Genomic DNA, 26,924 nt, shown 5'->3' with positions numbered 1-26,924 from the left:
GAAACGTATGTTGATATTTATGGTGGCTGTTATTTCTCTTTCCAGATTCTGACTTCTAAATGTCTAGTAAAAGATTCCTTAAGTTTGTAAAATCTTTGCACAGTTTTGTGGCCTTTTTTTTTTTTTTGCACGTGTGAGGGAAGAGAATTCATACTTTTGTTTGAATCGGATTCTCAAAAAAGCCCAATGACCCATAAATTAGGAACTATCTTCCTACTCAGTCTGCATCCCACTGACCCTCACCACTGGAATTCCCACTTTTTTGCAGGCACCACTGACCTCCCCTCAACCACTAGACTTTCTCTGCACCTACTACTCCCAAATCACTTTTTCTCCATCCCAGAAGGGCATCAGGATCACCTCTAGCTCTTTTAAAAATACAGTTACTCAGGCCCCTTCTCAGACCTTTTGAAGGATGATCTTTGGGAACGGAGCCCAGAAATCGGTATTTGTGAGAGGCCCACAACGGATTCTTACCTAGAGAGTGTTAGTCAGCAGTGTTTTCCAGAAACAACTTTGAAAAAAGGGAATACTTCACACATGCCCTGGTGTGGAATGATTTCCTGGCCGTAGACCCAGAGGAGACCCAGGCTCGTCTCCTCTAGTACAGGCTTCCTAAGCTGTGAGGTGTGCAGAGAGACCCGGAACACTCCATTTTGCCCTTTACTCTACAGCATACTCTCTTATGTTGCCCACTGCTTCTGAGACTGTGCTGCAGTCGTTAGTTATGATTGAGAAAATAACAGCCTGACGATGTTTGACTTTTGAGTTATCTTCTTCCTGAAAGAAATAAAGAGAAAGTTCCAAGGAGTTTCTGGGAAGAGATTGTTCAACGAAGTTTCTGCACTGCCGATGTTGTTTTAGGCTGTTAGTATTGCTGCCACTCACTGCTTATTAGCAAACTGAAATTTTGCTCCATTCATCTGTGTCTGCTAGAAATGCTTGACATTTTCCACCCACATATGTTCTGATGACATCACTTTCACTCATCCTCTCACCTTTGGAATAAGATGGGCTGCTGTCTCATGGGCATGCAGGGTGGTGATTGGTGGATATGGACTTGTGTTTTTCCATTACTTTTTGTAAACCTGTTTTAGTTCACTATGATGATCTATCATCTTTTCTTCATTCCAGAGAACTGTCCAAGCTGTCGGGTAACATTTATTGAGAGCTATGATTTGTATAGGGCAAGTTTAGAAGCTTGAATAGCAAAAGTTGGTCAACGGAAAGCAATTAGGCTCTGTTTCTATGGAATCCTAGGATCTGAGGTCATCCGGTCCAGCTTCCACAGCATGGCTTCGAGGTAGCTCTTGCCTTCCAGGGGAGTTGACTTCACAACAGCCATTCTGGCTTTCAACAGCTTGGGCTGAAGGAAAGTCTGTTCTTCAGCTGTGCTAAATGCTCTCTCTAGACTTTCTAGTCACGATTTTAGTTTTGCCCTCTGGAGCTTTGCAGAATTGGCCAAATCCTTCCCCTCACAACAACTTTTGGGAACGTGATGCTGCACCTAACCTTCTCTTCCCAAGCTACAACGTGACTTCTCATGGGAATTATTCTCTAAAGTGGACGCAGCAATCACAACCATATATGTTAGCAAGAGAGCCGTCAAAAACTGAGGTGTCATCGTTTGTCAGAAACCAGGTCCATCTGTTTTCTTTTCTTTTTTTTTTAATGTTTTTTATTTATTTTTGAGAGACAGAGAGAGGGTAGGGCCAGAGAGAGAGAGGGAGATACAGAACCCGAAGCAGGCTCCAGGCTCTGAGCTGTTAGCACAGAGCCCGACACAGTGTTCGAACTCACGAACCATGAGATCATGACTTGACTTGAAGCCGGATGCTTAACCGACTGAGCCTCCCAGGCACCCTGTTTCATTTGTTTTCTTTCCCTCTCTTCTGGTGCCAGTCATTTAACTCTTCTGTTCTTGGCCTCTTAGATATATTTATCTTCACATTTTATTTTATATAATAAAAATATTGGTGAAAGACAACATCTTCAAGAGTTATGTAAAATAAAATTACTTTTATAATTTTTAATGTTTTATTTATTTTTGATACAGAGAGAGACGGAGCATGAGAGGGGGAGGGGCATAGAGAGAAGGAGACACAGAACCGGAAGCAGGCTTCAGGCTCTGAGCTAGCTGTCAGCACAGAGCCTGATGCGGGGCTTGAACCCACGAACGTGAGATCTGACCTGAGCCGAAGTCGGAGGCTTAACCGACTGAGCCACCCAGGCGCCCCTAAAATTACTTTTAAAAGATGCTTTAGGGGCACCTGGGTGGCTCAGTTGGTTAAGTGTCCGACTTCGGCTCAGGTCATGATCTCACAGTCTGTGGGTTCAAGCCCTTCATCAGGCTTTGTGCTGACAGTTCAGAGACTGGAGCTCAGATTCTGTGTCTCCCTCTCTTTCTGCCCCTCCTCTGCTTGTGCTCTGTCTCTCTATCTCTCAAAAATAAACAAACATTAAAAAAATTTTTTAAAAAAGATGCTTTAAGGTCCAGAATCCATTTTCTGTAAATATTTGCACAAAGGCATTTTGATAACCATTTGATGTTTTAGATATAGCTATTATAATACTATAAAAGTAATTCTGTCTTTCCTGGTGATTAATATCTGCAGAAAGATTTCATGAAACTGCATCATTAAAATAATCTCTGCCATATTTGATTTCTATATTAAAATTTGTTCTATGTTCATGTCACGATGCTGTTAAACAAGTCAAAGATTTTTTTTTTTTGAATCTAAGGCTTTTGTAGGCAGCCTCTCCTTAGATAGTAGCTATAAAATGTTTCATGTTACTAGTTTTAAGTAACCAATTTCTGTGATTTTAAAACTATAAATTTCTGTGAGTGGGCACAGGATTATACTGCCTTTTTCATTGTGAAGATAGCCTTGTAGGTCAACACTCTAGAAAGAACAGAAGAAATTTTGAATATTTGGAATGATAAATATTTTAGAAAAACTATTTAACAGGTTAAAGTAAATTTTCACTGATTTATTATAATTAGCATTAGAGCAAAGAGTGATATAATCCAATCAGTGACTGCTAGAATAATTCATCCAGCCAAAAAAAATTTTTTTCTCTACTCCTCTCTTACTTTCCCTCTCCCTAGAATGAATGTATAATGGTGCAGTGCTTTAGAAAACAGCTTTATTTCAATAGAAAAAAAACCAAACAAACCCTTTTAATTCTTACTGCATAAAATGAAACATAATTAAAGTATGGTAGATACTAGCCTGAATATATATATATGTATGTATATTATATATACACATACACACAAAACAAAAGCAAACACACACATATTTAAATAAATCTCTGTGTGTAATTTTATTTTTCTTGAGAGAGCGAGCGAGCATGTGCACGTGCCTGCACGTGAGCTGGGGAGGGAGAGAATCTTAGGCAGGCTCCTCGCCAAACTCAGGGCTCCGTCTCGTGACCCCAGGATTGTGACTCTGACATTGCTTTTATAGACTTGTTAGGCTAGGAATGTCTTCTGCTCTTTTGTTTATCCATCTTTCCTCAGTTAGGATCTTACTAGGTACATGCTAGATGCCATTTGTAAGAGAATTTTAAAATTATATATAATGGCTAATGCATAACTAATATTTTCAAAAATTGTTCTGGAATGCAACTCTGCAGGAAAATTCTGTAATGCCTTCTCTTTTGGTTGCCCATTAAAAATCAGATGAAGTGAGATTTTACTTTCAAGATGTCATGTAAATTTAGTTATTTTAAAATAGGACTATGAAGGAGGAAGCAAGGGGAGGTATTGTTTTCTGCAACTGTTTTTTATTCTTTTGGCCTTCTTTGGTTTCTTTTCTTCCCTACCTTCTAGATTCTCTCCTCATCTTTTCCAAAGAAGAAGAATCTGTTTTCATATTCATACCACCCTCTTCCAATTTTTATTTGGCCCCTGGAGATTTGGATTTCTTTTCGGACTATGCTCAGTACTTTAGACAGCTAAAATGTGCTAAAACATGAGCCAATTAATGATGTATTTATTGACAAGTGTTCGGAAACTTGCAGGGTTCCTTCTACAAGCATGATTTACAAGTTATGATATGTTAGGGTGTCATGCGAGTGGAAACAATTAGTAGCAGTAATGTCTTAACCTCAGGTCTACCACCGAGAGAGGGAGATCATCGATGAAAAGGCCCATCTGTTCCAGAGCTGGTTCCAACTTGCTTGCATAGCCGTTTGCAAAGCAAATCAGTTCAGAGATTGTGCTGCCTGTATGGCTATTTATATATCTATTTCTCAAAATCATTCATTTTGTGCACATTGTGCCATATTTTTGAGAAATAGGGCTGTATTTTTGGATAGTGTAGTTATTCAGTAGTGTGTTTAGTATATTACATGTACCAGGTACATGTATTTTGAAATTGTCACCAGCTCTAGGAATTGTGAAAATCAGTGAGTTAAGTATACCTTTCAAATGAGTTAGTGGACCTACATTTTGGCAATAACTTGATGTTGGAGGAAGAATAGATTTATCTCGGTATGAGTTTCATTTCTATTTACAGAATGAGTTTTATTACTAGACTCAAGTTCTTACTTAAAATACCCTTAACCTACTTATTTTTTTTCCCTAAATAATGATGCTGCACTTCTTACGTAGAGTTTCACAGTTTACAACCTATTTTCACATTTATCTCATTTTTCCATTAGATATTTGTCCTCTGCTCTTTTCTTCCCATGTAGAAGTCATCGAATAATTGGTTCTAAGATTTGAAAGGGCCTTACAAGTCATCTATCAAGTCCTCTTCCCAATGGTCAGCCTGTCAGCTATTTCCAAGAGGAGAAAATATTATAGACAGACAGGGTGACTTATTGGATCAAATAAGATAGTGAAAGTAAGAATTTCTTTTTTTGTGAGAACAGCAGACAGTATGATTTTTTTTACTTTTAGCCCTTTATTATTATTATTATTAATTATTAATTATTAATTATTTTGGCTCGGTCTACTGAGGCTGTGAATTTCTGCTTTAGGGGCTCTCTGGTCACTTTAAGACCATTAATTCCTATCATCCGGGGGCTTTGCCAGTCCGTCAGCTTCAACCTTTACCCATGGGCTAAGCCTAAGATGTGTGACTTTCTGGGGATGTAAAATACTTGTGTTTTATTTTTGAAGCAATTGATATTTCTTTAAGTTTTTTCTTTTTTTTTTTAGTGATTTAGTTATTTCAAATCACATTAATAAACAATTGAAGCAAAGGAGGAGTTACAATTATGGAACTTAAAATCATTTGCCTGCTCCACTCTGAAATGTATTGATTTCTGACTTCACAAAAGCTTTGGCTCTTATTTTAAAATGCTCATCAGTTATTCTTCTCTTGTGATGAGGATACAAATCCAGTCAGGTACATTAACTGTTCCGTGACGCAGATGAAACAGACGGAAACGCAGCCAGGCTGGACTTGGCTTGTCAGGTGACTATCTTAACGGTGGCTTGGTTGACGACTGTGTGCCATGTGAGTACCTGGAAAACTGATGGTTACGTGAAGTTGTGGAAAAATTGATGCAACAGCGGAGCTGTGCTTCCTGAGTCAATGCAATTGGTGAGTGGGCAAATTGTGCCAATATGATTCCTCAGCTGCAGGATCAGGAACTCAGGGTAATCACTGTGTGAAAAAGATAATGAATTAGATAATGAGTGTGGAAAGTAAGATGAATGTAAAACCAACCATCCCCAAGTGTACTAGGAGTACTTCCTGCCACCGTGGCTTCCCGTTGCTAGGTGAGAGATGAGCTGACGCCTGGGTGTGTGTGCGTTACCAGCTGGGTCCACAGGACGCGACACAGCAGCTAACCCTGGGACTCGCTCTGTATGGACACCGAAACAGGCATGCACACGTCATCCATTTCACAGCCTGTTGTAAGCTCGAGCTTTAGAACCACAGAAAAGAAAATTAAGTGTCGATGAAAAGCAATTAGTCCTTCTTTAAATAAATGGAAAGTAAATGGATTTAGGCTTATTCTAAGTTCAAAGTCTTCAGTTTTATCTCTGTTTCTAAATGAAGGATTCTAAAGGCAAAGTCTCTCTAGGACTCTTTGTTTAGACTTGACAACAAAAATAGTCTTAGGGAGTTCTTGCCTAGAAGTTCTGCGATTCTCTTGTGACCATGGAGATTAATCTTCTTCCTGGGAAATCAGCTGTTCACAACACTGCTGCTTTCATTCCCAGAGAATTTCCATTCCTGCCCAGGAAGGTCAGATTCCCAGCACTGAGGAGGCAGCAAGCCTTGAGGTCTCCAAATATGGCCCCCAGGACACGAACTCCCTGACCGTGCCTCAAGCCTCCTTCAGGGATTCATTTCCCCCCTCACTGCACCAGAAAGTTTTCAGGTGGCCACAGCTCACCTACATCTCAAGGACACTTTCTGCCATCGGCCATGCTGCTAAGGAGGTTAGGAGTGAAAAGCAAGCTCATTCATTTATTCATTTACTCATGGATTTATTTAATCAATGTTTATTGTGCTCTCGTTGTGTTTCAGCTCTACCTGAAGCTAAGATAGACCGTGTTGTCTCAGGGTGGAAGATCAAACAATCACACTGATTAATGTATATTTTCACACTGGGGTAGTAAACAGAACAAAAGAATTGGAGTTAGATTAGAGATACTCTGAGGAAACCGTAGTTTTCCATGATTGGAAGAACATGAGGGCACAATGCATGTGTGAGAAGAGCATCTCTCACAGGCCAGAGCCAATGGCTGGAAGGCAGGCAATGAAGGTGTCTCAGGACACCAGGAAGGTGCAACAGGCCAAACCACAGGGGAATGAAAGCCCTTGTGGAGAATTTGGTCTTTGTGGTGAAAGCAAATGGGAAGTTAGTTAGCCGATGGGTTTTAAGTAGAGGAGACCCAATGGGGGTTGTGTCGGGAAAAGATAAATTTGGCTGTGGGAGGGCAATGGGTTGAGGAAGGGCCATACAGGGGGTAGGAATATCCCATTTTAGAACCTTGAAGCTGGTTCCTTATGTATCCGTTTCTTCATTGTTGCCTCACTGTCGAAAACTGTTCGTGTGTGCATCTGTGTCCTCCTCCAGACCCTACATTCTTTGAGTTTCGGAACGCTCATCTCTTGGCTTTTGGGTCTCTTGTATGTATGTGTCCAATAGATGCTATATTTAAATATTTTTTAATGTTTATTTACTATTGAAAGAGAGTATGAGTGGAGGGGGACAGAGAGAGAGACACAGAATCGAAAGCAGGCTCCAGGCTTCGAGCTGTTAGCACAGAGCCCGACATGGGGTTGAGCCCATGAACTGTGAGATTATGACCTGAGCTGAAGTCAGCGCTTAAAGGACTGAGCCACCCAAGTGGCCCCAACAGAAACTATATTTAAAGAGTGTAGCTCTTCATCTCACAAGACACGTCAGTAGGCTTAACACAGCTCTTCTGTACTCTGAGGATGGCATTATCTAGCAATCTAATTTGTTCCAGAAGACAGCAGAAGATAAAAATACACTTGCCTTTTCTTTTGCTAAGTCACATGTGCCTTGAATTTCATTTCCATACATTAACGTCTTCGGCAAAATGACCTTTACCGTTCTATATTTATATCAAACTCAAGCATTGCTATTGTCATTATTATGATTAATATCTCCCCATAAATATAAGAGGCATTTTGGGGGAGATTTGCTTCTGAGAGAAAATTCCTCCAGAGTTGAAGAAATAAAACCACATCGGACGTTTTCCGACTTTGAAAACCAGGCCTTTGTGTAGCCATAGGGGGTGGTCATGCCTGTGGCAGAGCCTGGAGAGCAAGTCTTTTGCAGAAGCATTCGGATTCACATATAAAATATATTGCGAGGACCAAACACACATTGGGGGGCTAAGCGAGTGTGAGTTTGCTATTTCTCCTTTAAACACACACACACACACACACACACACACACACACACACACACCCACACTTACTTCTTTAACCAGAGAAGTAATACAAAATTTCAGTGAGTTCATCCCCTTTTATGGGTTGTGGGCCGAGCTCTTCTGAGTGACTGGAACCCCCGACAAAGCTGTTTGGGTGAGGGGCGGGAGCAGACTGCCTCGCACAGTACAATCTGCTCAAATAACTTCGTCAAAGAGGCTTGTCATCTTCCCCTGGGCATTTGATCTCTATTTTTTTTTGTAGCAGAGTGCTACAGTTTTTTCTGTGCCTCAATCAGATTAATATCCCGTAAGGGGAAGGTTAAAGTGCACGAGTTTGACAGAAAGCAAGAAGGTTATTATGACATTTGAAATCAGAAGCAAAGACAATGTCTCTTCTCACATACCTTGGGGGCAAGTCCCTGGGGGTTAGTTTTATTAGCGACTTTCCCTCAAAGGAAGAAAACACAGGGCATATAAATAGCTCGGATCCTCTCCTGCCTGATCCTTAGATTAAGATTAGTGTAAGTGCGGTCAGAAAGGTCACACAAGGACATGGTTCTCTGTAAAAGGTAGTCATTTGAATCACACACTCAGGAATCTCGTGCAAAGGATGTTCAGATAATATATTTCCAGAAGAAAAATATTTCCAATTTTTCTTTTACCAGGGGTGAGCAGTCCTAGTGATTTTGTAAGTGGGAAAATCCTTTCTACTACAGAAATTGGGCCTGGGGGATGGATGAAGCAGAAGGGAACAGAAAAACAAGATTAATTAAGATCATTTGCTGCTACGCTCTGCAATTGTATTACTCCTTCTAAAATGCAACAGAGAGCAGCATAAACAGGCCACAGTGATTTGTGTTTGAATTCTGAGCACTTCAGCAAAACAGATTCTCTATGGGCTGCATTTGTACAAGAATGGCAATAAAAATATCCGTCTTTCCCATTTTAGTGGACTTTTGTAAAGTGAAAATTAGATTATATATGGAAAAACCTCACAATGATAAGGTAATGTGATATAATTATAATCATAATAATATTGAAAATAATTATAGCAAACACATAACACTTGTTTTTTTGCCTGCCACTGTTCTAAGCATTTATACTCATTCTTTCACCTAGTTCTTACAGTAATCTTACAGGTAGACTCTATTCTTTTATAGGGAAAACAGAGCCCTGGAACGTCAAAGTAACTTGCTCAAGGCTGGCCAGTTAAGTCTTGGTGCTAGGATTTGAACCCGTGCACTCTGGTTCCAAAAGTTCATGCTTTTAATCACTCAGATTAAAAAAGAGGAACAACCACAGCAGCAAATGAGAAGACCAGTTTTTGAATCCTGGCTTCATGGGCTGTGTTACTGTGATCATGCCTCTTAAGCAGTCCGAACTTCAGTTTGTTCATCATAAAATAATACGTTTTATTTTTTAAAAGTTTTTTTAAAATTTTTAATGGTTTTTATTTAATTTTGAGAGACAGAGAGAGACAGTGCGAGCAGGGGAGGGTCAGAGAGAGAGAGGGAAACACAGAATCTGAAACACGCTCCAGGCTCTGAGCTAGCTGTCAGCACAGAACCCGATGCGGGGCTCGAACCCACGAACCGCGAGATCATGACCTGAACTGAAGCCAGACGCTTAACCGACTGAGCCACCCAGGCGCCCCTTTTAAAAGTTTTTAAAGATTACTTATTTATCTTGAGAGAGAGAGAGAGAGAGCAAAGCAGGGGAGAGGCAGATAGAAGGAGAGAGAGAGAATTCCAAGCAGGCTCTGTGCTGTCAGCGCAGAGCCCGATGTGGGGCTCAACCTCATGAACCATGAGATCACGACCTGAACCAAAGGCGGACACTTAACCGATTGAGCCACCCAGGCGCCCCAAATAATACCTACTTTTAGATGTTTGTGAGGACTATGAAAAAAATGCGAAGTTCAGTTTTCAACCAGTAGGAGGCGTGCAGTATATTATTATTTTTTGAGGGTGGGATAGTTTTATTTGTCTGCTTGGGCTGCCCTAACAAAATACCACTGACTGGGTGACTGGAACAACAGATATCTGTTTTCTTATAGTCCTGAAAAGTGAAAGTCCAACATTAAGGGATAAGCAGGGTTGATTTCTGAGACTTCTCTTCTGGTTTGCAGGCAGTCTTCTCGCTATGTTTTCTCCACGCACCTGTGGAGAGAGGAGAGCAATCGATGGTGTCTCTTCTTGAAAGGATTAGGGTCCCACCCTTGTGATCTCATTTAACCTTAATTATTTCCTTAAAGGTCCTATCTCCAAATATAGTCACATTGGAGGTTAGGGGTTCAACATATGAATTTGTAGGAGACACAGCTCAGTCCTTAATAAGTGGGTAAGCTGAAGAGAGAGAATGGGAAGGAAAGAGTATTTTTTATATTTAAAGTATATTTCTTAGGTATCGTTTTTGGAGGGAGAAGAAACTGTTAGCTATGTGTAGTAAATTAGGAGATACACAACATACTCATAACTGTGTGCCGTTTGTATTCCATTTGGAGCTATAGAAGGTGTCTCCATACTATCGATTTTTGCTCTTTTAGGTGAACCTGAATTTAAATACATTGGGAACATGCATGGTAATGAAGCTGTTGGACGGGAACTGCTCATTTTCCTGGCCCAGTACCTGTGCAACGAATACCAAAAGGGGAACGAGACAATCGTCAAGCTGATCCACAACACTCGTATCCATATCATGCCTTCCCTCAACCCTGATGGCTTTGAGAAGGCCGCATCGCAGGTGAGTTGTGGCCAGCTCAGAGCGGGGCACGCTGGCTTCATTTCGGACGTTTGCGCCTGTGTGCTTATGCGTAAGTAGTAGACTCCTGTGAAGTTTACATGGAGGGCAGAGGAGGAGATACGTGACATGCCATCCAACTTGCAGGCAAGAAAAAAGTTCAGAAGGAAAGGGATGCTGGGTGAATTTCTTCAGCAGAGATTGCGATTGAGAAATTTTGTTAATAAGTCAAATTGAATTCATGTTTTGTTATTAAATAAATCCTATTTTTTCACCCACGTTTGCGACTGGATAAATTTACTTTCTACTAAAAATTTAAAAATATGACTGAGGCCGAGTATTGACGAGTAATGCCATGGCTGTCTCCGAATGAGGTGATGTCATAGCGCCCTCTACTGACATCAAGGAAGAAAAAATTTGGCGAGATCAATGTTTGATTCTTGTCTATGAATGCTGAGTAAAGTAAAAAACACCACCTCCAAAAACTCTTCTTACATCTAACATGAGATTATTCTAATACCTTGTAACTGTTAGAGAAGCTGGAAAGTAGGGACAACATTGTAAGAGAGGATATACGGTTTGTGTTCCCTTTTTGTTTGCACAGGTAAGAACATTAGTGATTTTCTACAGTTTGAGGCAGTTTTCTTATTTTATGGCAATGTACTAAAGTACATATTAGTATGTTTATCTACAGTTAGGAAGTTGATTTGTGCCTTAAAAATGAAAGATCCAGTGATCTGACAGTTTAACATTGTAAGAAACCCAGACAGTGAAATTCAGTAAATAGCATTGATACAATTTCTAAAGTTATAAAAGGAAAATTCCAATAACATAGAGAATTAAATTATTTACTATTTTAAGAATTGCAAGATTATTTATCATAATTAATAATTATAAGTATAATTATTTATATTCAGAACTGTAAGAGTGGACAAAAGATTATCATATTTATCTTCTGTTATAGATTTCTCTTCCTTAGAGTCTAAGTTATCTGATTTATATAATCTCAAGAATATGGGAATTAGCTCTATATCATAGATTATGTATAATATAATAATAAAACAAGAAATATGCATTATGGAATATAACTAAATGTCTTGGTCATTTCATTAAATTTCCAGATTATACCATTACTGGAATGAAGGGCTTAGAATTTCTCAACTTACAGAGATCTATGGAGTTTTTCATGAAGACTATAAGAGGGAGGTAGATTACTAGTATATAAATAATTTATGTTAAACTCATTTTTAACCTCCAATCTTCTTTAGTAATATATTCTTTTGAATACTTAAAAAATTAATTGCTGTGATTTATAGACCCAATGAATATTTTACTTAAACCCGAATCTAGACGGGCATGGTTTGCTTTAAAAGAATTTTTTAATGTTTTTATTTTTGAGAGAGAGAGAAAAAGAGAGGGAGGGGGAGAGAATGAGTGGGAGAGGGGCAGAGAGAGAGGGAGACACAGAAGCGGAAGCAGACTCTAGGCTCTGAGCTGTCAGCACAGAGCCCAACACGGAGCGTGAACCCACAGACCTTTAGATGATGACCTGACCCAAAGTCAGATGCTTAACGGACTAAGCCACTCAGGCACCCCTAGACTGGCATGCTTTGAAAGATATCATCTATTACTAATACATACAGATTTTTTTTTTTGCAGTTTGATGATACATATCATTTAAATGTAATTATTATTAATATTTAAAATCTTTATTATTCATTGAAAATATTTTTGAAATAAGTATAACAAATACTCTAAATCTAATACCTTCATGTGTTTGTCAGTAAGAAAGTGAAAATGCAACTTTGAGAGGGTATTGCTGAAATAATTAATCTTAATAAGTTGTTTTAAAAATCATTAATGAGATCCTTAATTAGATAGTACCAATGATACTAAATAACTTATTATTTTCTCCTTGATTCTTTTAGCCTGGTGAGCTCAAGGACTGGTTTGTGGGCCGAAGTAATGCCCAGGGAATAGATCTGAACCGGAACTTTCCAGACCTGGATAGGATAGTTTATGTTAATGAGAAAGAAGGTGGTCCAAATAATCATCTGCTGAAAAATCTGAAGAAGATTGTGGATCAAAACACGAAGGTAGAGAATATGTAGAGTTTCCTTGGGTTCTGTTTTCTAGCCTAAGGAAATATGTTCTAATATCTGCATCGTAATGGAGGACATAAGAGTAATGTGAAAGTTTGTGTGGGATAATCAGCCAGTTCCTGGAAGGTCAAGGCTGGAGACCCTGCAATTGGGCAGGGGGTCAAGGGAATAAGAAGTGGGGGTGCGGACAGGAGGGAAGAACCCAGATGAGGGGGGGTCTTAAAAAGTCTTCATGGCCCTTTCAGAGGCCCTTTATCAGCACATCACAGCATTTCACACTGTTCACCTTTTTTTTTTTCCAGAACTTTCTCCCTTGCTTTGTACAACTGCACTCTCTCCTGCCCCTTCTACTGCCTTTCCAATTACTGCTCAGCTTCTTTCCCTGCTTCCTCTACCTTGGCTAAGTGCTAGCCTTCCGGGTGCAATCTGCCACCATTATCTCTTTCCCTACAGACCCATCTCTGCAACTCCTGATCTCCTGTGGAGTTCTCTTTCTCTGTTTTACTTGCTCACTGAATCCCTTTATCTGGTGACACTCAGGGCCTCAAAAACAAACATTTTCCATAAGAAAACAGTGTTTTCTCATTTATCCTCTCATCAAAGCCTTGATTTTCCCATCACTGTCACTTCCCACCAGCCATCAGTCTGAGCCCAGTGATTTGAGGGCCCTAACACTTCTTCAGTCTCCTCTCTTCTGAAAATTCATTCCACTGCTTGGTTCAGGCTCCCAGCGTCTCCGACTGTGACGAGTACGGTACCCTCCTCTTCTTGCTTTGGGTTTCAGCCTCTCCCAAATCTTTTCAGTCTTCTCAAATTCGTCCAGAGTGATCTTCATACACAGATTATTCCCCATTGCTTATAAAACCTTGCCAGCTCTCCACCGCCCAGAGGATAAGGTAAAAACTCAGTACGACAGAATTGTGTCATAGCTTCACGTGGAGACTCTGGACGCAGCCATCTTGGCTCAGATCCTGGCTCCATACTTGCTGCATGAGTTTTGGAAAGTTATTTAACCACTGTGGTTCTGCTTTTTCATCTGAGACATGGAGATGATACTAATGTCTACCCCATCAGGTGATTATAAGGAGTGAATGAGTCCCTGAAGTCAGGACCCAGAACTACCATGATCAGTTCAGCATCCTTTCTCAGCGCTCTGCCTTACGTACTTCAGAGTTAGCGGGATGCATTGACTTCTCCGCTGAACTTTGCTGCTCCTTCAAACCAGTGTCTTTGAACGTTGTTTCGAGTTACCTGGGGAGAGAGAGAGCCCATCGTGGAAGAAAGGTGGAGAACTGTGGTTGGCAGCTTTCAGTTCCTCTTCCATTTTGCCAGGCAATTCTGCTTTGGCTCATCAACTAGTTTTTGCACCTTTCCTAAGTGAGAGTGTGGAAAGTAGGATTTCTCCATTTTATTATAATGCCAAGTCTGCTCCGATCAAATCTCCCGTGGCTCCTGGCAGTGGCTGGCTGACCCACTCCTCAGTCTGTCTCTCATATTCCATAGAGTCTAGTCCACCAACTCCTTTTAGCTCCCTAAGTGAACCATTTTCTAATATTTTGTTTAATGTTTATTTATTTTTGAGAGAGCTAGCTAGTGGAGGAGGGGCAGAGAGAGAAGGGGACAGAGGATATGAAGTGGGCTCTGCACTGACAGCAGCCCGTTCAGGGCAGGGTTCAAACTCACAAACTGTGAGATCATGAGCCGAAGTCAGATGCTCAACCGACTGAGCCACCCAGGCGCCCCTCTTTTCTAATTATTTTATGCCTATGTATGTGTTGTTCCAACTGTGTAGCATGCTCTTTCCTTTCTTACCATGTCATCTCCCCTGTGACGCCTTCTTCAGCTCTTCCAGACAGATCTTGTTAAGTTTCCTTTATGTTCTTTATAACTACTTTAGTACGGGGCTTACAGTTATATAGGGCTTTGTGTTTGTTATATTTATTTATATAGCTGTTTTGCCTTTTAATTCCAGATTTCAGTCTTTTGGTTGCAAGAATTGTAGTTTATAGATGAGTCTGACGTAGCAGGCTGAAAACCCATTATGAATGAAGCTTGGCAAGCACATCACAATACCCGAAATCCACAGCTGGAGTTCAGACAAGCATTTATCATGGGGGGGGGGGCACCAGAGAGAGAGGGTCCAAGAGCTAGGGTGCGTCCTGGCTTCTTGGTGTAAAGTTCGTAAAACTCTCCTGTATTTAGGATTCATTCCAGAAACCTGGGCTATGCCTACAAGTGGAAACTGGTCTCAGAAAAAAGGTTGGCAGGGGCTGAGGATTCTAGCAGAACCTGATCAGTGAGTGCCTTAAACATTCCTGCTTCTGATTCACAGATATATTTGCATTTTCTGAGCCCCCAAACATCTTTCTTGGAGGAAGGGAGAGCTGGAAGGCAGGGGACTGGGTGGGGGTCAACAGAGGTGGAAAGAGGGCAGTCCTGTGTGATAAGCTGTGAGGGGGCATGACAGAAATGAAAAACTGTCGTGGGAGCCCAATGCTGATATTAGCCTACAGACTTGCCTCATTGCTTACATTAACCTGCCTGTGCTGTCTTCACTAAATCTGAGAGATAAGAAAAGGAATTCCTGTCACCTCACCTAGAAGAATCTATGAAGTAAGCTCTTGTTGACAGGCCATTTGATTGGCAGCCTTTGTGCAATGGCATTATTTTCTGTCAGCACTACCTTCCTCTACCCCGATAGAACTTGTGTGATATTTGCATAACCTCTGTACTGGATATTTTCTTCTTTCTAGCTTAAGCAATACTTATTTAAAAGATGTATGTTTATGGTACTTTAAAAAATTAGAAATTTCATTAAAAAAATCTCAATGCCAAGACTTTCTCTGAGTAAAGGTAAATTAAAGGGAAATACATAAAAAATAAAAATTTGGTCTCTTTTCTGGAACAGAAGCAAGGAGTGTTTACATTAGACTAAATCTTCAGTAAACCTGCTGAATAATCCTGGGGTGATGTTGCTCATGTCTGGTCCATCTGGTCTTGTTTCCATCTCTTGCTAAGACGGAGATAGTGTCTAGACTCTGCCTGGTGGGGAATGTAGAGGAGATATTTCATTAATATTATCACACATTTCCTCATATGACTTCTTCTCAGTTTCTGTATCCCTTCCAGTAATCTATTTATTTATTTTTATTGAGATACAGTTGACATAACATAACACAAGTTTCAGATGTGCAGCATAATGATTTGGTGTTTGGAGGGGTTGTGAAATAATGACAATAAATCTTGTTAATCATTAGTCACCATACTAAATTATACTTTTTTCTTGTGTTAGAGCACTTAAGATCTTCTGTCTTAGAAACATCAAATATAAATTACAGTATTATTAATATAGTCATCATGTTACACATTATATCTCCATGACTTATTTTATAACTGGAAGTTTATACCTTTTGGCCACCTTCACCATTTCCCTCCCCTACCCCCAACACTGCCTCCGGTAACTGCCCGTCTGTCCTTTTAATGGTTTTTAAATGTCAAGATTTGTAGGAATTAGGGATTAAAAATGCACATTTAAAAAACATTTTTTTTCCTGTCTTTTATTTATTTTTGAGAGACAGAGAGAGACAGCATGAGCTGGGGAGGATCAGAGAGAGAGAGGGAGACACAGAATCTGAAGCCGGCTCCAGGCTCTGAGCTAGCTGTCAGCACAGAGCCCGACGCGGGGCTTGAACCCACGAACTGTGAGATCATGACCTGAGCCGAAGCCGGACGCTTAACCGACTGAGCCACCCAGGTGCCCCTAAAAATGCACATTAAGAAAAAGGTTTTATTTATTTATTTTGAGAGAGGAGGGGGGAAAGAAAGCCTGTGAGTGAGCCCGCAGGGGGAGGGGCAGAGAGAAAGATAGAGAATCCCAAGCAGGCTCTCAGTGAGGAACCCAACACAGGGTTGGATCATAGGAACCATGAGATTATGATTTGAGTCTGAAGTCAAGAGTTGACACTTAACCTACGGAGCCATGCAGGTCCCCCCCAAATGCAGACTTTTATGAAGGCTGATTCAGGAAGCCTGGGGTGTGTGTGCTGTGGGACTAGCTGATGAAGAGGAATCTACCTTTTTACCAAGTGTTCCAGCTGCTTCCTGATTCTTCTGAGCCCTTGAATCAAAGTTCTCTCTTGCTGCTGTCTTTTCTCATCTGTTCTTGAGCTCTTTGGCCTGATCACCCACCACTGGGTTTAGTACCTGAGCCTTGGCCTGGATTGCTTGAAAACGAAGCAGATTAAATCAAACAATTAAATTTATACTTGTTTTTAATGGTCAGAGTTGTAGAGAAAGGAAATCAATATAGCTTTAATGTATTTTAAAAGCCAAAGCCATCTAATTATAGCACATAACAGTCTTTAAATGGAAATTTTAAAGATAGGTCATAATTGATTCTAGCTTCTACTGGGGCTTAATCTTAAAGGTGTTCCAGCAGCTTCTCTGGATTTCTTAAAGACATAATTACAGTACCCAGAGTATCTCAGCATTTAGACAGCCTAAAGCATTCTATTAATAGCTAAAGAAAAACTGAGTTCAATTTGTCAAATTCTGGAACTTACTCACTTTTGAACATACTGGTAACATATTAGCAATAGTGAGGGCTGAGAAGGGAGGAGGAAGCGGGAAGGGGTGATGGTCGTGGAGGGGGGCACTTGTGGAAAAGAGCACTGGGTGTTATATGGAAACCAACTTGGTAATAAGCTATTAAAAAAAAAGAATTAGCAATAGATCAAACCTAATGGCTGAATATGACGTGTATTTAGGACTATAAAATTTATTTTAATGTGTGTTTTTTTTAAAATTTTATATTTGAAAGGGAGAGACAGACAGCATGAACAGAGGAGGGTCAGAGAGAGAGGGAGATACAGAATCCAAAGCAGGCTCCAGGCTCTGAGCTAGCTGTCAGCACAGAGCCTGGTGCAGGGCTCGAACCCACGAACCGTGAGATCATGACCTGAACTGAAGCCAGACGCCTAACCGACTGAGCCACCCAATAGCCCCTAAAATTTATTTTAAAAGTGTTTCTTAAAAACATTTTTTATTACAAAATTAATCTTATTATGAACAAAAAGATAAAAGTAAATATAAATGGGAAAAATAACCCATTACCCTATAGTCTTACATGACTGCCATTCACATTTTGGTATGTTTCCTTCAGGATTATATTACTTCTTAATTTTAAAATGTTTATTTTTTATTTATTATTTACTTTTTATTTTTTAAATTATTTTTTAATGTTTCTTTTTGAGAGACAGAGAGATAGAACATGAGTGGGGGAGGGGCAGAGAGAGCGAGGGAGACACAGAATCTGAAGCAGGCTCCAGGCTCCGAGCTGTCAGCACAGAGCCCGATGTGGGGCCCTAACCCACGAACTGCAAGATCAAGATGTGAGCCAAACTTGGATGCTTGACTGACTGAGCCACCCAGGTGCCCCAATATTTATTTATTTTTGAGAGAGAGAGAGAGACAGAGACAGAATACTGGTGGGGGAAGGACAGAAAGAGGGGGGCACAGAATCCAAAGCAAGCTCCAGGCTCTGAGCTGTTACCACAGCCCAACTCAGGCTCCAACTCACAAACTGGGGGATCATGACCTGTCGGAGCTGAAGTCAGACACTTAACCGACTGTGCCACCCAGGCACCCCCAGAATTATTTTTGATGCCTGTATCAATCTGTGAATCTATGGAAGCATACCGTGCACACTGTTTTGAACCCTCTTCAGGCGAATAACAAGTACAACAGGACCGTCCGCCACAGTAGGGCTTTGCCTCCGGAGCTCCCACTCAAACCAGTCCTTTGCCCCAGGGGGTGCTTGCCTGCCTCCCACTTGGGTGCTCTCCTCCTTTCTGAGTTTACCCCTTCCCCTTCCTCCCATCCAAAGCCTCCCTTTTGTTTTCCCCAAGGCATAGTGGAGTTCCACCTCCTTGCCAAAGTCTTCAGAGAGCTCTGTCTCTTCTGAACTCATTGAAATATTATTTGTCAGTACCAATCACTGGGTTTGAGTGAATAAGAGGAATGAAAGGGATGGATATGGAAGAGGATTGAAAAGAAATTCAGTAGTACAATGGAAACTTTAAACAGAATATCCTAAAAGAATGTGTTACCCTCGTATCATATGACGTTATTATCATTTTTTGAGCAGTTGAGCCTAATAAACCATAAATTCATTGCAAAGAAAAGTATCTGCATTTTTTGGATTAAAGATTTTTTTAAGTGTTCTATATTAGTTCTTCTAAGATTGATTTAAATCAAAACTTAAACTGGATTTAATTTAAATTAATTTGAATTCTAGAAACAAATTTAAGTATGTGTAAGAATTTAGTGTATGGTAAGGGAATGTTTCAGATCATTGTGGAAAGAGAGGATAGATTCAAAAAATGAAATTGAGATAAATCCATCTCACAGATATTAGCATAGATCAACATATAATCTCTATATATAAAAACATGAACCTAGTAAAGGAAAACTTTGGTAAATATATAGTTTTTGGAGAAAAGTATTTCATAAGTATTAGCTATTATTTTATTCCTATTTAAGAATGATATATCTATATATTATATACTAAGACATTAACACAATTATTTAGAAAACTATATTCAGTGACGTGAAAAAGTATTACCTATTGTCAAACAAAAAAGGCTACATATGAAATGATACATAAATGATCACATTAAAAAATATATGAGTGCATTGGAGAAAGACTCAGAAAGATACATGTAAATGTTATCAGTGGGTATCTTTAGAAGGTAAAATTATGGGTAATTTTAATCTTTTTTTGTGTTTGTCTCCTTTACATTTTCTACAATAAACATTTTTAAGGTTTATTTTATTTATTTTTAGAAAGAGAGAGGGAGACACAGAGAGAGAGAGAGAGAGAGAGGGAGGGAGAAAGGGAGAGAAAGAATCCCAAGCAGCCCAATATGGGGCTTCCTGTCATGAATTGTGAGATCATGAACTGAGCTGAAAGGCAGAGTCAGACGCTTAATCTACTGAACCACCAGGTGCCCCTACAATAAATAATTTTTACAGGGAGAATGAGATAAACCAATTGAACAAATAATAAAAACAACTCCCTATTCTAAATCACAGTTTTTCACAAGTTGTAAGTTGCCAACCTGAAAAATATAGTTTTGATAATTAAAGTTGACATACTTATGATAACATGGGCTTTATAGTTTCATAGACTGAATCCTCAGCTGGGTGAACTTGGATATATTATCGACACACTCAACCCCTAGATCCTTCCCTGTGAAGGGGGGATGAATATCTTTGCGTATCCAATGGAGATGTGGTGACGCTCATTCATAAAATGAAAAGAGCTATAGATATAAGATCTTACTGTAACCATCAAACCCTACTGATGCCGTTAGGTTTTCTGTCCTAAGGAACAGTACAGATCACATCTCCAGGGAAATGTTTTTCTTTTTTTAAATGAATGAGGTTCTTGGGAGTTTGAGAGTCTTCCTAGTTAGTATTAAAAATTCATCACATGAAAGATCAAGCTTCTGGCTCCAGATTAATTCTTTGCTATAAATTTCTTTCTTCTTTTGTTTTGCTACCAAGATATGATGGGCTGTGAGTCATTAAAAGACAGCATGAATTTCTGAAACTTTTGCCTTTGTTTAAGATTATTTTTCTTAAACTGTTGCTTTACAGTGAGTTTTGAAAGAGACTCAGTTTAATCTTTTTTACAGGCATGGTGTTAGAAGTAGTTAGAGGGAATTGGAAAAACAATAAGCAATAAAAGAAAATAAATAACATTTATTAATAATAAAAAAATAAAATCTACCATATATTCCTAGAGTTTAATCACCATGGGGAAAGAACCTAGTTCTTCAGTCCAACTATTTTCTTTTTCCTTTTCTTACTCTTAGCTATTATTAACAAAGATCAGATGCAGATGCCTCAGAATTTGTAAGTGATTTGCATGATGGGTTTCTAGTTTCAAAGAGAAACAAGCTGGCAGCTCACAAAAGTAGAACTTTTAAGGAAATTTATACACTATTGCAATATTTTTTTATTACAAGTGAGAAGGTAGAGATGGAAATGCTGTTCTGACTGGAATCTTTTGTATTTTTATGAAGACCACAAAGTGCTTGAAATATGGCTTATGCCCAGCTTTCAGTGACTGTTGTTCTTGTTTTTCTTTCCTGTGCCTTTTCTGTCAGGTGATCCCACCAATGATAACCAAATGTGTAACCCTTTTAATCTCTAATTTTGAATACAGCTTGCTCCTGAGACCAAGGCTGTCATTCATTGGATTATGGATATTCCTTTCGTGCTCTCTGCCAATCTCCACGGAGGAGACCTCGTGGCCAATTACCCATATGATGAGACGCGGAGTGGTAGGTGTTTTTCTTGCTTCTCTAATGGTTCAAGGTTTACACTTACTTTATGAGGATTAATAGAACGATTTCTATAATATTCCTTTAAGGAACTGGTCATGAAGTGATTTTGCCAATAGACATATATATGTTCAACGGAGACCTCCCTTATTTCATGTGGCACGGGTATATCTCTTTGGCATAAAAGGACTGTAAGTTTTTCATAAGTTTAAGGGAGGAGGAAGGTGATCTTGACAGAATGCAAGAGAAAGAGAGAAAACAGACATCATGAACTTGGGTCATGCTTGAACCTTGGTAGAATGGAGAGATAATGGAAGGTATATGGGTGTGTGTACAAGATAGCTTAAAACGGAAGCAGTCTTTTCAGAGCTTGATGAGGGCCCATGTGGGTCTCTACGTGTCTTACCATACACTCACACTTTTGCATTCGGAACGATTTCTAGTGGTGTCGGAGAGGAAGTGGTACTTTGACTCTCTCTAACTAGTTTTAGTTGAATATAAGGCACAGCAAGCTTTAGCCAGGTAGTTATTTTCAACTTATTTTACTTTATTTTATTTTATTTTTTTTTTGCTCCAAGAAATTTTCTGCTTTGGATAGATTCTCAGGAGCTTTTAATGAGTTAGTTTTTGTAAGCACAGGATAATAATTTTAGATATTGGAAACTTTGAGCCTTGAGGAAAAGTCTCTGCTGAAACCTCATTAAAATTTAGAGATTTCATAGTTTAACAAGAGCTGGGAAATTTAAAAGCCTAGCATATTTTATAATATATGAAGAAGAATATAGTGTATCAAAATATATATTATTTATTTCCAAATTACACATAGGAGATTTTTTGAAACCTGTAAAGTCAAATACTAAAACTATGTGGGAGAGTGGCTCATAGGGGCTGTGAGGTTGGTAGGCACATTTGTAAAATTAAACATTTTAGGAATGGAAATCTTACTGTTTTCTCAGGTCTAGTTCACCACAAGTTTATCACCTTTTCTCCTGAAGCTTTCAGTTCATAAATAGAATGTTCATTCTGCCCAATTTCTACATTGTTGCACGGAGCGGACTGTTACAGAACTGAAAAACTAAGTGTAATTGTTGAACACTTAAACCTTCACTCCTTTCCCGTAGTGATGTAGCTAAAGAAATACGTCAGCGAGAGACAACACGGAATCACGGCGTGCTGCTGGGTCTGTGTTAATTTCTTTAATCCGTGGGTTTATTTACTAGGCAGCGCTCATGAATATAGCTCCTGCCCGGATGATGCCATTTTCCAAAGCTTGGCTCGAGCCTACTCTGCTTTCAACCCACCCATGTCGGACCCCAATCGGCCACCGTGTCGCAAGAATGACGATGACAGCAGCTTCATAGACGGAACAACCAATGGTGCTGCTTGGTACAGTGTACCTGGCGGTGAGTTTCCGGTTTGCTTTTTGATCACGTGATAGTGAAATTCTTTATAATTACCATTTAGCATTAGGGATTTTTCAGTCCTCTTCAAACATTAAGAAATAGGCTAAACCTTTGGTTCATCCATTAAAATTAGTTTTCTGCATGAATGGTTGCCGTGTATAGTTTTGGTTTTGTTGATTTTTAAAAATCAAGATGCTAATTGAAGACATAGAAGAAATGAACCAAAGACATATATTGGAGAAATAGAAATTGATTATTATTAACTACTCTACTTTTTAAATTCTGGCCCTTGGGAATAAGATAGCTTCCTTATCATATGTTAGTTAAGCTTTTACTATGGGTAAGTGTGTATTTTGGAGGGCAGGCTTTGGCTTTTAGCATATCTTGGTCTATATACCTTTTTTTTTTCCTTTTAGATGATGGGATAATGGGGACTATCTGCTGTGTAATATTAATTTATATTCACTACTGTAATAAGCACTATATCATGAAACTCTTCACTTTTTTTGGTGTCTGGAAAGGGAAAAGCCCACATGCAATGTGGCTGCTGGAGAAAGCATCTTCTAGGCAACCAGGGGAAGATTCCTGGGTCCCTTTGCCCCACCTGGACTTAAGAACTGCTATTTTCCTTCCTTCCTTCCTTCCTTCTTCCCTCTTTCCCTTCCTTCCTCCCTCCCTCCCTTCCTTCCTTCTTTCCTTTCTAAAGTTTATTTATTTTCAGAATGAGAGAGAGAGAACAAAGAGGGGAGTGGCAGAGAGAAAAGGATCCCAAGATTTGAATTCACGAACCATGAGATCATGACCTGAGCCAAAACCAAGAGTCTGTCACTTAACTGAGCCCCTACAAAGCTCTTATTTTCATGGCTACCCGGACCACCACAGTTGTGTAAAACTCACTCTACCAAGGATGAAGAATGAAATGTAAAGATACTGATACCAAATTTTTCTCCTCTTTGCCCAAGAGTGATTTTCTATGACCCACTTGAAAATGCAAGAGAATTAGGATAGTAGCAGCACCAGCTAATTATAGGATTTTGTTTATTTCTTTTATTGAATTATGCCCTGAGAAAAATATTCTTCCTGATTTTGTTTCTAATATATGTTTATTCTGTTTCAATTTATATTTTGAATCTGGCCAGATCAGATTTAGCACTTTTTTCTTCAGATAGGTTGAGAAATAAAGTCAGATTTTGGATTTAGACTATGTTGAATACATCAGATGGGAAGAAATTTTATAATTCGGTTTTTATAAAAACTTTAGTGATTCCTTTGGAGTTATCTTTATGGACAAACAATGTATTGTCTGCCAAATACCAAGAAATCCCTATCTGTAAAATAATGACTATGATATTAATAATAGTATTAATCTTAGAGATTATGAGCCACAATAATCAGTCAAAGAAATCTTTGACTAGTGAATGAAATCAGTGCCCTTCGTCCATGTTTTCTAGAAGCAGAGCCTGAGATAGGGATTTGGATGCTGGTAATTTATCGAGGAAGAGCTCTTTAGGAAAAATCCCTGCTTGGAAGTGAGGGAAGCCAAGTAAGGAGGCGGATAGAGCTGAGCAAGGGTGTGGTCCCAGGGGCAGCACAGCCTTGACCTGCGCCCTTGGGAGAAAGGCCTCAAGTATAAATCACAGGCAAGGCTGTCCTGCCTTGAGGATTGCTCTGGAGGGTGTTAGAATGGGAGATAGGAGAGAATCGTGCGGCCAGGTGGTTTCTATTACCAATTCTCCTGGAAGACAGGGGCAGCTCTGAGCTCTTAGCAGTGAGCATTTAAACAGCAATTTGGGGATGGACACTCTGGCTCAGTTTTCAGGATGGGGTCAGAAAGAAGCTACATCCAGCACAGCTTATTCACAGGCTCCCACTTTCCTTGTGGGAGAAATCATGGACCGAACGTTCTCTCTTGGCACCGAGCTACGCCACCATGGGGAGGGGGTGATGCAAATAAAGCAAAACCATTACTATCCCTTTCTTCAATGCATCCAATCTCGGATTTTTCCTCGCTAGTGGTGTACTGGGCCTTGTGCCCTGGACTCGCAGCCTTCCACAAAGGCACTCTGTTCCATGGGTGATTGTCAAAATCGGTGTTCTTTTTTGAGGACATGATGGTAAGGAAACCCCTATTTTGTCATTTTGATGCCATTGCTCCCAGGTTTCTTCTTTGAAGCCAATGTCAGCAAGGTGGAACAGAGCTGATGCCTGCTTTAGCGCCTGCAGCGGCAACGCATTGAGTTAAGTAACTGCCTAAGAACCCGAGAGAGTTTGTGCTCTAAGGCAGTAATGGTCTCCCAGTTATGTTGTTCTGTCCCTTACGGGAGGTGATTTTTCCTGTGGTTTCCCGCAGGCTACTCACAATGCACGGCTTGGTGTATCTTTTACTTGGCTCTCTATTCAGCAGAACGGCTTGTGTAGAGTTTTAGTCTCCACATGTGTATTTTGACTTTCCATTTGGTGCTTTGGCAGGAATGCAAGACTTCAATTACCTCAGCAGTAACTGTTTCGAGATCACCGTGGAGCTTAGCTGTGAAAAATTTCCACCTGAAGAGACTCTGAAGAGCTATTGGGAGGATAACAAAAACTCCCTTATTAGCTACCTCGAGCAGGTAAACACCACCTCCAGCATAATATGGGCGATCTAAGAGCATTTAAACCTGGCGTTCAACCATGTCCTCAGAGGAGCCCACTGTAGTGTCCAGCTGACTCATAATGAGGACTCTCCATTTGGAAAACATGTCAGTGGCGGTCCAAACAGACTTTCATTTGTCATAGGTTTTGTGGTTCATGAATATTCCCTGAGAACTGATTAAACTGAGATTTGTGGGAAGTGAGGGGATGCCTTGTTTTCATTCATGTTGCTCTGAGCCAGGCAGTTCTGGCACCCTCATCTTGGGCCAGTCAAGCATCCCTGGCAGGACTGGGACAAGGGTGAGGTAAGTGAGACACTGAGGGTCCAAAATTTAAGGAGGCACGTTTTCTCGGAGGCATGAGGGTATAGGATTAGCACCTGAGTGTGAGTGGTTCCTTAAATTCTGTGCCCCACATGCCCTGCTTGTCTCAGCCTCGATTTGGGGGACCTCAGGTGATCATCATAATGATAGTCTCCTGGGTGGTTCTGTTTCCCAGGCATTGTGCTGAATGCCTTACATGTAATCATTAGTGCATTTAATTTTCACCGCGAACCTATGAGGAAAGTTGTATTATCATCATCTCCATCATCATCTTCTTCTTCATCATCATCATCCCTGAATTTAACATGAGGAATCAGAGACCAGACAAGTTAAACAGCCTGCCTGAAGTCACTCAGGCGGAATCTTAAACCAGGCAGCCTGATTCCAGAAGCACCATGCCGTATTGCTCTGAGGATAGAAACCCAAGTCTTCACTAGAGGCGCTTATTAGCCATTCCCGTGGGGTCTGTACAGAATTGGGGGGAATCTCATCATCTGCCAGCGTTAGCTACCCTGCCTACTGAGACTCAATGCAGCCACTCCCCTGCCAGCCGCACATCTCTGTACTACAGAGACATTGGCACCAGCGGCCGAGGGGGTGAAACAGACTTCAGGACTCTGTTCTTTCTCTGCAGTGCCTTGACAGGCTTCAGATTCCATCCTGCATATGGCTGTTCACCCCTAAAGCCAGATAGGGTGATATCAGTTTCACATGCCAGCAGATAGTCCGTATTAATTTAAAAACGAATTTGATATGAACAAATGCTATTAAATAAACATGAAGCTATTTGCATATATGTTGACATGTAAACATATACATATGAAATGGATGCATTTAAAAAGATGGCAAATCAGCTAAGTGTTCCTTTACATGTGTCAGATATCCATATAATAACTTACGGAAAGAGATTCTCATGGAATCGATCCACTATTAGAGACAAGGATTAAAAATTACTTATTACACAGGATTTTTTCAATCAGTGGAATCTCGCTTCATGTTCATACAAAGCGGCATTTTCAACAGCAAAGGCCGAGGATAATTAACCATGTTGACCCTAGAACAGCCTTGATAGGAACCCCTCTACTAGTGTGTGTTTCCAGGAGAGCTGTAAATGTATTTTTCGGGTACAGGAAGTAAGACGTGGCTCTTTGGTATGTGCTCTCCATTCAGATATCAAATAATTCCTCCTTAATACAGTGCTTTTATTTTGTTTACATATTTTTTTCAGCAAAAATTTATTCAGCTACTCTTGTGTCCTAGGCACACTGTGAGGTACTGGGGATACGACTGACCTCTATTAGAGGAGTTCAGAACCATCAATACTAATCACAAGAGAGGATGATGAAGGCTAAAATAAAAGTCCATTACAAAGAAAAATGACGAGCACTGGGTCCCCAACCCAGTCCCGGGGTTCAGAAAAGGCTTCTTTAGGACTACCGTAAGATTTACTATAGTTGAAACACCCATAAGATTATTACTCTGACCATCAATTAAAAAACAGATTC

At 40.0% G+C, this 26,924-nt stretch overlaps 1 protein-coding gene across 1 annotated transcript in view; it reads left to right on the top strand.

Annotated features, from left to right (window-relative positions):
- CPE (carboxypeptidase E) overlaps positions 1–26,924 on the top strand; it is a 107,765-nt gene that overhangs the window by 72,169 nt on the left and 8,672 nt on the right. The window contains exons 2-6 of the mRNA XM_029939159.1: positions 10,419–10,615; positions 12,541–12,708; positions 20,945–21,062; positions 22,283–22,465; positions 24,935–25,074. Coding sequence (XP_029795019.1) covers positions 10,419–10,615; positions 12,541–12,708; positions 20,945–21,062; positions 22,283–22,465; positions 24,935–25,074 — 806 coding nt within the window. The remainder of the gene's footprint in view (positions 1–10,418; positions 10,616–12,540; positions 12,709–20,944; positions 21,063–22,282; positions 22,466–24,934; positions 25,075–26,924) is intronic.

The sequence above is a fragment of the Suricata suricatta genome, chromosome 1, assembly GCF_006229205.1.
Source record: "Suricata suricatta isolate VVHF042 chromosome 1, meerkat_22Aug2017_6uvM2_HiC, whole genome shotgun sequence".
Taxonomy (NCBI): domain Eukaryota; kingdom Metazoa; phylum Chordata; class Mammalia; order Carnivora; family Herpestidae; genus Suricata; species Suricata suricatta.
This window is presented reverse-complemented; position numbering and strand designations above follow the sequence as displayed.